Source organism: Octopus bimaculoides, chromosome 1 (assembly GCF_046866305.1).
Source record: "Octopus bimaculoides isolate indiv1 chromosome 1, ASM4686630v1, whole genome shotgun sequence".
Classification (NCBI taxonomy): Eukaryota; Metazoa; Mollusca; class Cephalopoda; order Octopoda; family Octopodidae; genus Octopus; species Octopus bimaculoides.
The window spans coordinates 133,478,696-133,491,677 of record NC_142928.1 but is presented as its reverse complement, the minus strand read 5'-3'; the positions used below and the strand labels follow the sequence as shown (position 1 = coordinate 133,491,677).

At 38.4% G+C, this 12,982-nt stretch overlaps 1 protein-coding gene across 1 annotated transcript in view; it reads right to left on the bottom strand.

The window, feature by feature from the left end:
- Window positions 1-12,597, bottom strand: part of LOC106874669 (kelch-like protein 9) — a 31,170-nt gene extending 18,573 nt beyond the window's left edge. The window contains exon 1 of the mRNA XM_014922466.3: window positions 12,511-12,597. Within this exon, the coding sequence (XP_014777952.1) occupies window positions 12,511-12,561 (51 nt within the window). The 5' untranslated portion in view covers window positions 12,562-12,597. The remainder of the gene's footprint in view (window positions 1-12,510) is intronic.
- Between the last annotated feature and the right edge of the window lie 385 nt (window positions 12,598-12,982).

Sequence of the window (12,982 nt, the reverse complement as noted above, 5' to 3'; positions counted from 1 at the left end):
TGGGACTGAACCTGAGACCATGTATTTGGGAAGTAATAGATATGTTTCACTCTCATTAGACCCCTTCAGAGAAACAATCTATATTGGTACAACTATGAATGATTAATATATATAGAGAAGGGATGTATTATGTCTAGATGAGTCAATGAATGTCTCCACATGGTTGCTCAATGTGGAAGTAAGGGAAAGAAAGTTTTCCTCAAATCCAACCAGTCTTTGAAGTGGCACATTGGAAATGTAGTCCTAGCTAGACACAAAAAATATGATGTTCACTACTGGATTGTTTGTAATCAACAACTAAGCTTTGAAAATGAGTGCTAGATGCTGAAAAGTAAACATCTCAGAAAATAATTTTATAGTCTTACTACTACCGCTTAACAAAAAAAGCCCCAAAAATCTAGAATTTATAAACTTGTAAATATTAACAGGAAATTTCTTTATTAATATTGAATATTCCACTGATGAAATGGTCAATATAGAAATATATATATGTGTGTGTGTGAGAGTATGTATGTACTACAATGCTTATTGGTCAAGATATGTGTTAAGTATTTTAAATATGGTACAATGGTCAAAGATATAACCGTAGTCATGTGTTCGGCTTAGGAAAAAGCCAGATGCTAAAACAATAATGATGACAAAGGTTCTGAAATATCAGGCACTCATTCTTTGTTTACCACTTCTTGAGCCAAATCCTAGAATCTGTGAAAATCATTTTTTCTCTACATATCATTAAAAAAAAAAACCTAATCCTTTTTACTATAGGCACAAGGCCTGAAATTTTGGGGGAGGGGATACATTAATTACAATCAACCCCAATGTTTCACTGGTACTTAATTTATCAACCCTTCCTAAATTCATGCTACGTTATATTCTAATCACCCAGAATTCATTGCTCTTTTAAAAATTACGATTTATGCATTGTTGTCTCTCAAATATTTAAAATCTACAATTAAGAGCCCTATCTACTCGCTGGCGGTACCTACCCACCCCTACCCATTTTCCTTTATTCAAAAATTCTTATCGCTCCTTAAAATTATGGCTTTTAAGTGTTGATTTCTCAGCCCAAGAATTACAGCGTGATGTGCTGCTTGACTGGTCCCCCCTCTCTCTCTCTCTCTTTATATATATATGATGATGATGATCTTTTCTCCCGCCATGCCTCTGTCTACCCCTCCATCCTCTCTCTCTCTTTCGTAGTTTTTCCTTAAGGTCTTCAGGTTCTGGCTATATATAAATGAGAAACCCATTCTAAATTATCTCGCTGACATACTACGACGAAATCTCCAAGATGCAGATAAGACAGAGATTTTTTATTTATTTACGGCCTCAAACATCTCATAATACCTTCGCGCTTTAGTTTGCCCTCTATTATTTATCTTGTTTCTCTCCATGAAATTCAATTGAATTCAGTTGTTGTCTTAAATTCATGCTTATTCATTTTCTAAGCTTCCTAAATTCATGCTACGTTATATTCTAATCACCCAGAATTCATTGCTCTTTTAAAAATTACGATTTATGCATTGTTGTCTCTCAAATATTTAAAATCTACAATTAAGAGCCCTATCTACTCGCTGGCGGTACCTACCCACCCCTACCCATTTTCCTTTATTCAAAAATTCTTATCGCTCCTTAAAATTATGGCTTTTAAGTGTTGATTTCTCAGCCCAAGAATTACAGCGTGATGTGCTGCTTGACTGGTCCCCCCTCTCTCTCTCTCTCTTTATATATATATATGATGATGATGATGATGATCTTTTCTCCCGCCATGCCTCTGTCTACCCCTCCATCCTCTCTCTCTCTTTCGTAGTTTTTCCTTAAGGTCTTCAGGTTCTGGCTAAATATAAATGAGAAACCCATTCTAAATTATCTCGCTGACATACTACGACGAAATCTCCAAGATGCAGATAAGATAGAGATTTTTTATTTATTTACGGCCTCAAACATCTCATAATACCTTCGCGCTTTAGTTTGCTCTCTATTATTTATCTTGTTTCTCTCCATGAAATTCAATTGAATTCAGTTGTTGTCTTAAATTCATGCTTATTCATTTTCTAAGCTTCCTAAATTCATGCTACATTATATTCTAATCACCCAGAATTCATTGCTCTTTTAAAAATTACGATTTATGCATTGTTGTCTCTCAAATATTTAAAATCTACAATTAAGAGCCCTATCTACTCGCTGGCGGTACCTACCCACCCCTACCCATTTTCCTTTATTCAAAAATTCTTATCGCTCCTTAAAATTATGGCTTTTAAGTGTTGATTTCTCAGCCCAAGAATTACAGCGTGATGTGCTGCTTGACTGGTCCCCCCCTCTCTCTCTCTCTTTATATATATATATGATGATGATGATGATGATCTTTTCTCCCGCCATGCCTCTGTCTACCCCTCCATCCTCTCTCTCTCTTTCGTAGTTTTTCCTTAAGGTCTTCAGGTTCTGGCTATATATAAATGAGAAACCCATTCTAAATTATCTCGCTGACATACTACGACGAGATCTCCAAGATGCAGATAAGATAGAGATTTTTTATTTATTTACGGCCTCAAACATCTCATAATACCTTCGCGCTTTAGTTTGCCCTCTATTATTTATCTTGTTTCTCTCCATGAAATTCAATTGAATTCAGTTGTTGTCTTAAATTCATGCTTATTCATTTTCTAAGCTTCCTAAATTCATGCTACGTTATATTCTAATCACCCAGAATTCATTGCTCTTTTAAAAATTACGATTTATGCATTGTTGTCTCTCAAATATTTAAAATCTACAATTAAGAGCCCTATCTACTCGCTGGCGGTACCTACCCACCCCTACTCATTTTCCTTTATTCAAAAATTCTTATCGCTCCTTAAAATTATGGCTTTTAAGTGTTGATTTCTCAGCCCAAGAATTACAGCGTGATGTGCTGCTTGACTGGTCCCCCCTCTCTCTCTCTCTCTTTATATATATATATGATGATGATGATGATGATCTTTTCTCCCGCCATGCCTCTGTCTACCCCTCCATCCTCTCTCTCTCTTTCGTAGTTTTTCCTTAAGGTCTTCAGGTTCTGGCTATATATAAATGAGAAACCCATTCTAAATTATCTCGCTGACATACTACGACGAAATCTCCAAGATGCAGATAAGATAGAGATTTTTTATTTATTTACGACCTCAAACATCTCATAATACCTTCGCGCTTTAGTTTGCCCTCTATTATTTATCTTGTTTCTCTCCATGAAATTCAATTGAATTCAGTTGTTGTCTTAAATTCATGCTTATTCATTTTCTAAGCTTCCTAAATTCATGCTACGTTATATTCTAATCACCCAGAATTCATTGCTCTTTTAAAAATTACGATTTATGCATTGTTGTCTCTCAAATATTTAAAATCTACAATTAAGAGCCCTATCTACTCGCTGGCGGTACCTACCCACCCCTACCCATTTTCCTTTATTCAAAAATTCTTATCGCTCCTTAAAATTATGGCTTTTAAGTGTTGATTTCTCAGCCCAAGAATTACAGCGTGATGTGCTGCTTGACTGGTCCCCCCTCTCTCTCTCTCTCTTTATATATATATATGATGATGATGATGATGATCTTTTCTCCCGCCATGCCTCTGTCTACCCCTCCATCCTCTCTCTCTCTTTCGTAGTTTTTCCTTAAGGTCTTCAGGTTCTGGCTATATATAAATGAGAAACCCATTCTAAATTATCTCGCTGACATACTACGACGAAATCTCCAAGATGCAGATAAGATAGAGATTTTTTATTTATTTACGGCCTCAAACATCTCATAATACCTTCGCGCTTTAGTTTGCCCTCTATTATTTATCTTGTTTCTCTCCATGAAATTCAATTGAATTCAGTTGTTGTCTTAAATTCATGCTTATTCATTTTCTAAGCTTCCTAAATTCATGCTACGTTATATTCTAATCACCCAGAATTCATTGCTCTTTTAAAAATTACGATTTATGCATTGTTGTCTCTCAAATATTTAAAATCTACAATTAAGAGCCCTATCTACTCGCTGGCGGTACCTACCCACCCCTACCCATTTTCCTTTATTCAAAAATTCTTATCGCTCCTTAAAATTATGGCTTTTAAGTGTTGATTTCTCAGCCCAAGAATTACAGCGTGATGTGCTGCTTGACTGGTCCCCCCTCTCTCTCTCTCTCTTTATATATATATATGATGATGATGATGATGATCTTTTCTCCCGCCATGCCTCTGTCTACCCCTCCATCCTCTCTCTCTCTTTCGTAGTTTTTCCTTAAGGTCTTCAGGTTCTGGCTATATATAAATGAGAAACCCATTCTAAATTATCTCGCTGACATACTACGACGAAATCTCCAAGATGCAGATAAGATAGAGATTTTTTATTTATTTACGGCCTCAAACATCTCATAATACCTTCGCGCTTTAGTTTGCCCTCTATTATTTATCTTGTTTCTCTCCATGAAATTCAATTGAATTCAGTTGTTGTCTTAAATTCATGCTTATTCATTTTCTAAGCTTCCTAAATTCATGCTACGTTATATTCTAATCACCCAGAATTCATTGCTCTTTTAAAAATTACGATTTATGCATTGTTGTCTCTCAAATATTTAAAATCTACAATTAAGAGCCCTATCTACTCGCTGGCGGTAACCCGCCCTCCCACCCCCTCCACCGGAAGTTCATTCCTCTGTCATCCTGTCATCCTCGGCTGTCTCCCGAAACCCATCTAGTGGCCTTGGCCATCCTCTCCCCTACCTTTGGATAGCGCATTAAGTTTGAGAAATGTTTGCAGGTTGTAGGTACTGTTTTGCTTATGAATTCTTCCAATTGCAAGCTTTCTTTTCAGGTACACGACACTGCTTTTCCCCTTCCCAGGCTACAGGCCCACACCCCCAACACCCATACTGTTAGGATTGGCACTCTCAACGTCGGCACGCTGAAAGGTAGATCTGGTGAAATTGTTGAGATGCTTGAACGGAGACGCGTAGATATGTGCTGCATCCAGGAAGTAAGATGGAGAGGAGGTTCTGCGAGGTTCCTCACAGGCAAAGAACACAGGTACAAGATTTTCTGGGCAGGGAACACTGACGGGGTCGGGGGCGTAGGAATACTTCTAGCGGAGAAATGGGTGGATAAGGTAATCGAGGTCGTTAGAGTAAGTGACAGAGTACTTAAGATCAGACTAGTGCTTCATCATAGATTAGCTACTGTCATCTCAGCCTATCCACCTCAACCGGGGCTACCAGATGGTCTGAAAGACCAATTCTATGACACCCTCTTGCAAACTACCTCGTCGACGAGTGACAGGGACCTTCTCTTTGTGGCTGGAGACTTCAACGGTCATGTCGGACGTCGTGCTGGGGGCTTCCATGGCATACATGGAGGCTATGGCTTCGGTTCCCGCAACGAGGAGGGAACCAGACTGCTGGAGTTCTGTGATGCAACCAATCTTATGGTCTGCAATACCAACTTCAGGAAACCTGCCAGTCACCTAGTCACCTACCGCTCCGGCAGACACTCTAGCCAAATCGACTACATCCTCGCCAGAAATAGGGAAAGAGGGCGGCTTATAAATGCCAAAACCTACCCTGGCGAAGAATGTACCCCACAACATAGATTAGTAGTTAGCGACTTTGGGATCAAGGCAAAATGGGTGCCCAGAATTAGACAGGGTGTGGAAGCTTAAAGACCCTGCAAACGGACAGAGACTTAGAGACAAGTTACTTGAAGCATTTAACGAAATAGAAGGGGATATAGCATCATACAACGTGGAAGACAATTGGAGATTTCTGCGGGACAACCTGTTGAAAGCCACCGACCAGATTTGTGGGTGGTGTAAGGTCCCCTCCCGACCCAGAGTAACGTGGTGGTGGAACAAGGAGGTAGACAGGGCTATTAGACAAAAGAAACAGGCTTGGAAGGACTGGAAGAACGGTGGTAGCAGGGAATTGTACCAATGTGCCAGAAGGGAGGCTAGGCGACAGGTTTATTTAGCCAGAGGGGAAGCAGATAAGGAAAGATTTGCCAATGTTCTGCGCCGTGAGGACCAAAGACTCGAGGTATTTCGTGTTGCAAGACAGTGTAGGAGAGAGAATAGTGATGTTGTAGGAGAGAAATGTGTTCGCATGGATGATGGTACGCTTGCATTAAATGAGGATGCAAAGAAAGAGGTCTGGAGATGCCACTACGATAGATTGCTTAATAAAGAGAATGAATGGGAGAAAGAGAGCCTGCCGTATGTCGACCCAATAGAGGGACCAGCTATCCGAGTTGATAGTACCAGGGTAGATAAAGCAATTAAGAGTATGAAGACCGGGAAAGCCCCCGGCCCATCAGGAATCACTGCAGAGATGCTCAAAATATCTGGCAGTGTTGGCTATAGCCTAGTCACCCGTATTACGAACCAGGTGATACACGAAGGAGTCATACCCAATGACTGGTGTAGCAGCATCATAGTCAACTGCTACAAAGGTAAAGGGGACGCTTTAGATACAAATAATTACAGAGGCATCAAGCTGTTAGATCAGGTTATGAAAGTTACAGAGAGGGTCATAGCCCAACTAATTAGGGAGCGAATCAATTTAGATGAGATGCAGTTTGGGTTTGTGCCAGGTAAAAGCACTATTGATGCCTTATTTCTAGTGAGACAGTTGCAGGAGAAATACCTAGCTAAGGATAAACCTCTGTACCTGGCTTTCGTTGACATGGAGAAAGCCTTTGACAGGGTCCCCCGATCCCTTATCTGGTGGTCAATGAGGAAACTTGGGATAGAAGAATGGTTAGTGAGAGCTGTGCGAGCCATATACAGAGATGCTGCCAGTAAGGTGAGGGTTGGAAATGAGTACAGCAATGAATTCCGGGTAGAGGTAGGGGTCCACCAAGGTTCCGTCCTCAGCCCCCTATTATTTACCATAGTCCTCCAGGCAATCACAGAGGAGTTCAAGACAGGTTGCCCCTGGGAGCTCCTCTATGCTGATGACCTTGCCCTAATTGCGGAGTCACTATCAGAACTAGAGGAGAAGTTTCAGGTGTGGAAGCAAGGTCTAGAATTGAAGGGCCTTAGAGTCAACCTAGCTAAAACCAAAATCCTAATAAGTAGGAAGGTAGATAAAACACAAACCCCTTCAGGTAGATGGCCCTGCTCAGTATGTAGAAAAGGAGTAGGTAGTAACTCTATAAGATGTACCCGGTGCAAGCTATGGACACATAAGAGGTGCAGCAACATCAAAGGCAGGTTAACTAGCAAGTTAGTTTTTGTTTGTGGCAGATGTTCAGGTGCAATAAAGACTGCAAACAAACAGGAAACAACTTCTATCTCATTCCAGGGTGAAAAACTAGAGGTAGTCGATAGCTTCCGCTATCTGGGCGACCAAGTTAGTAGTGGGGGTGGGTGCACTGAAAGTGTAGCTGCTAGAATAAGAATAGCCTGGGCAAAGTTTAGAGAGCTCTTACCCCTGCTGGCGACAAAGAGACTCTCACTCAGAGTAAAAGGCAGACTGTATGACGCATGCGTACGAACAACCATGCTACATGGCAGTGAAACATGGGCTGTAACTGCTGAGGACATACGTAAGCTCGCAAGGAATGAAGCCAGTATGCTCCGTTGGATGTGTAATGTCAATGTGAATACCCGTCGGAGTGTAAGTATCTTGAGAGAAAAGCTGAACATTAGAAGCATCAGTTGTGGCGTGCAAGAGAGACGATTGCGCTGGTATGGACATGTGGTGAGAATGGAGGAGGATAGCTGCGTGAAAAAGTGCCACACCCTAACAGTTGAGGGAACCCGTGGAAGAGGTAGGCCCAGGAAGACCTGGGCTGAGGTGGTGAGGCAAGACCTTCGTACATTGGGCCTCACCGAGGCGATGACTACGGACCGAGACCTTTGGAAATGGGCTGTGCGTGAGAAGATCCGGCAAGCCAAGTAAGATCGTTGCCAGTGCCCCTGGACTGGTTCTTGTGCGGGTGGCACATGAGATGCACCATTTTGAGCGTGGCCGTTGCCAGTACTGCCTGACTGGCTCCTGTAGGATTTTCGAGCGAGATCGTTGCCAGTGCCCCTGGACTGGCTTGTGCGGGTGGCACATAAAAGACACCATTTCGAGCGTGGCCGTTTTCGCGCGGGTGACACGTAAAAGCACCCACTACACTCTCTGAGTGGTTGGCGTTAGGAAGGGCATCCAGCTGTAGAAACTCTGCCAAATCAGACTGGAGCCTGGTGTTGCCATCCGGTTTCACCAGTCCTCAGTCAAATCGTCCAACCCATGCTAGCATGGAAAGCGGACGTTAAACGATGATGATGATGATGATGAAAAGGATGAAAGGCAAAGTCGACCTCGGTGGAATTTGAACTCAGAACATGCAGACAGGTTAAATACTGCTAAGCATTTCGCTCGGCATGCTAACCATTCTGCCAGCTTGCCACCTTAATAGTAATAATAATAATAATAACAACCATCCTTTCTACTGGAAGCACAAAGCCTCAAATTTGGTGGAAGGGATTAAGTCGATTACATCATCCCGAAAGGATGAAAGGCAAAGTCAACCTTGGCAGAATTTGAACTCAGAAGGTGAAGATGGACGAAATACCGCAAAGCATTTTTCCCAGCATGCTAACGATTCTGCCAGCCCAGCATGCTAACATTCTGCCAGCTCACCACCTTAATAATAATAATCAGTTTATTGTTCACAGTTCTCAGGTGCAAAAGAAATGGGTAAAAGAGGGGACAAAACAGAAACTGGTGAAGAAATACTGCAATGACTGTAAAAAGTACAAGCACAGTAGACAGCATAAAATGCAAAAAGACAGGAGTGGCATTGGCAAATTTGGGGAAGCATGGAATTTTTGAAGGATACAGTGCCCTGACAGCAAACAACCAACAGAGGTAGTTTATTCCATGCGTTGACAATTCTGAGCATGAAGTGTTTCTAAAAGGAATGGCTATTGTGCTGAAGGGGGTGGGCTCTCCTTGATATGAATGCATCTGTGGGTAGTAGAGGTATTGATTTTTTAAAAAAGTGGTCTAAGTTACTGTTGAAAGATGATGGATAATCTTGTGGCCTTCTACCAAGTCAGCTGCTAGATGCTGAAGCTTAAGTGTGTTGATGCCCAGAGAACCAGATATAGTAACTGATGGAGATATTCATCTAGTTGCACATTTCTGGACAGTTTCCTGTAGTTTAGTATTTAGAACATGACAGGGGTTCCAAGTAAGAGATATAGAGGCACCATAGCCATATACAGCTTTAAATAGATAGCTATTGAGCAGTTGAGGGAGGTGTTACTGAATGCTGTTAAAATACCTTTGAACTTTTTCACAATTTAAGAAATGTAGTATTTTAATATATTTGGCATCTATTTCATTAATATATGCAACAGAGAACCAAGAACAGATCCATGTAAAACTCCATCAATTTTTTGATGTAGCTAATGAGGTTTACTAATTGTAACTATGTTGCTCTATTTGCTACGCTAACACCAAGGGAAAAGGTGTGGCTGTCACATGTTTTGCGTTTGATTTATGTATCCCACGACTTGGTAATGAATGAATGACAGCGTATTGTATCAAATAATTTATTTATCCCTGGCAAAAACTACGATGAAGTGTCAGTTCTTTGATCCTTTTTGATCCAATAAATTTGACAATGGCTTATCATCATCAGCTTTACTTGTTTCAAAGATAGGGAATGGGAAGAAGGGGGTTTGGGAGCGTGAACACGCCTTTTCCTAAAAACATTAGCGGTGTAAAGTGAAACATCTGAAATCTATAATTATATGCAGCTAAGGAAACAATTACAGCATTTTTTGTACAGTGATATGTATTGGAACAGTATCTTATATCAATATTTCTCGGAGCTGCTGTTTTTCACATTCGTCTCAGATCCAGCATCAAGTCTGTGCATAGTACCGAAGAACTTGCGTTCACTCGCTTCCGATCTCGTACTGGTTTTCTTGCAGCTCGATAAGTGACTACTATTGTACCGACCTAGTAGGAGTCATGTTTTCGTTTAGGTGATCATCAAAATTTGAATAAAGATTTCGTGCGAAGAAATATATGTAACCTCTTAAGCTTTCATCAGTTATAATTACAGAATACAATTTTTTTCCCCCATCCTGATTCTGTTAAATAAATTACCATCATCGTCAGCATTAATCGACTAAAGCTACTGACAAAGATTTGTCACAGATGATGCTTTTATTTGTTCGATGTTTGTAAAAGACATGAAGAGACCTGCTTCATTTATAAACTTTGCGTTGGAAGTGGAGGTGGGAGTGGGGATTATCCAATTATTTATTTACATTATTTCAAATCACATGAAAAGTTGCTTTTATACAATCTACAATATAGATTTAGATACATCGCACAACAATAAAATAAAGAGAAATGTGAAACCTATCGATATTTTCCTACAAAAAAAAAAAAAGTTAAATGTAAGAGGAAAACTATACAAAGCAGTTTCAATCTCCCTTTTTCATGCTTACTAGTTGCCTAATTATCATGTGTTTGTGTATGTTTATATGTGTGTGTGTGTGTGTGTGTGTGTGTGTGTGTGTGTGTGTGTGTGTGTGTATGTATGTATGTATGTATGCACACACACTCCGATCATTTTTCTTTCTTTGTTCTTTGAAGATACGCATTTATAGTGTGCGTACATGAAATCTTCGCTTTATTTATATATATATATATATATATATATATATATAATCTTTCATATTTGTTTCTTTATATCTACCTGAAATACACATTGTGATAGTTGATTGTTAATTTTTCCAAATAGAATTTGTCTTGGCGATAATAAACAACCGAAAAACAGGACGAAAATACTTCCTTTTACTCAACATTTATCAACATATGTCAATATCATATGTCGACTTCGCTATGAAACAGCACGCACACATTATACATGTCTTTCTACGTATGTTCCGGAATTATTTCTTTTTGAGATTTCATTCCACACTTCACCTTAATTGTTCTACCCGATCAGTAAGATATTCATAAAACAAGAGTTTGCAGTCCAAGGATGTATACATATATAAATATGTATAATTTTATAATTATTGTAATACATCAGCAGATCAATTCCGAATGAAAGTGACTTGCATTGCAAAGCTTCTTTCAAAGCACAATCGCGTTCAATGGATACAATAGAGAATATTATGCACATGAAATCATCATCATCATCGTTTAACGTCCGCTTTCCATGCTAGCAAAAAAGCGGACGTTAAACGATGATGATGATGATTTCATATATATATTTAAACAAAGTAAAATAAAAATAATAGCCTGATGTGTAAAACATAACACTTGCGTAACGAAATTTGAACATCTCTTCTAAATTTATAGAAAACCAAATTTCAGAAATTGTTAAATATAATTTCTATTAATATAGAATAACAGAAATCGTGCAAGTTTAAAGCAGATAATACAACTTGCTGTTTTAAAAATAAATCTAATTTTTTTCTTTTAAGGTTGAAAAATATATATATCTTATTATTGATAAAACATTTATGGCTAATCGGTTTAAATAAAGAATTAAATCGTTTTGAAACCATCTGTTTTGCTGGTTTTTTAAAAGTCCTGGTGAAAAAATGTGGATAGTTAGGTTGAAAATACATAAAATTTATGCATCAAGATAATCGGATATACAGTATTATCTATTACAAGGGAATGTAAATGTACATTTCTAAACAATAGTATATTTTGAATAACACTACATAGAATTCAGTATTTAGAGCTATTAAATAATAATAAGAATCCTATTTTTGTTGAAAAGATATTTAATCAATATAGAAATTATGCATGTATAAATTAAATAATCGGTAATATTTGCGAGTTTATATATATAGCGGTAGGTAAAGCTGTATTGAGATTAAGGTATATACGTCAGAGAAAGAAAGTGATCATGTGTTTTATATATATATATATATATGCATGCGTGTGTGTTGTGTGTGTACACACACACATACACACAAAGATCGTGTATTTATGGATGTAGTATTCACCAATGTTCGTTTGTGTGTATATGCTCATCTCTTCACATATAGTCAGAAAAAGTGATCATGTATGTACGAGGTGTGTATTTGCGAGTATAAATACATATCAATGATGATCGAGTGTGCGTGTGTGTATGCGTGTGTATATATATATATATATATATAAAATTGTGCTGCATATATATATATATATATATATATATATATATATATATATATATATATATAAGGGATCGTGAGCTTTGCGTAGAGATTCTCGCTATCAAAATAAGTATAGAATAGTCTACATAATTATGTACGAAGTACTCATTTGATCTATAGTCTTTCCAGATCTATTCTGTAGATATATATGTGAAGTAAAACATATTCGATCTCTGTATATATATATATATATATATATACACACAATACACAGATCGAATATGTTTATATATATATATATATAGAGAGAGAATAAAAAGTTGATCGTAAGTCGATGAAGATCTGATTTATATACGATTAATGTTACGTTGAAGGTGCATGATTTGTGACTCACCAGAGTATCATCAGCACCATCAGAGACTTGCCCGTGCTTGCCCAACGCCATGACGAACAGTTTTAATAGTTAATGTCGTGAGTAAACAAATAAAAGAACAACGAGATTTGTGAAACCTACAACGAGATTACTCTTACACTAACGAGATTTCCAATGATTGTTGTTTGGGAACGTCTTTGTTCTGACTTGTAATATCTATTTTATTGATGTTGTGGTGTTCATGTCTTTTTAAGTGCACTTTGACCTTTTTTTTATATATATAAGTTTAGAGGAATGGCAGTCACGCAAGGAGCTGTTTTTCCAGTTAGCGTTAGTTATTCTTCCATCTCTTCTTGCTTCACTCAGTACAGTGCTGATCGAGTAGGTCTATGATAAGAAAAAAATAAAATGGCACTCTAGTCATGACTATCCCGGCTTTGTTAGGAGCTATGTAGGATTATACAATGTAACGTATCTTTCAATTATATAAAAC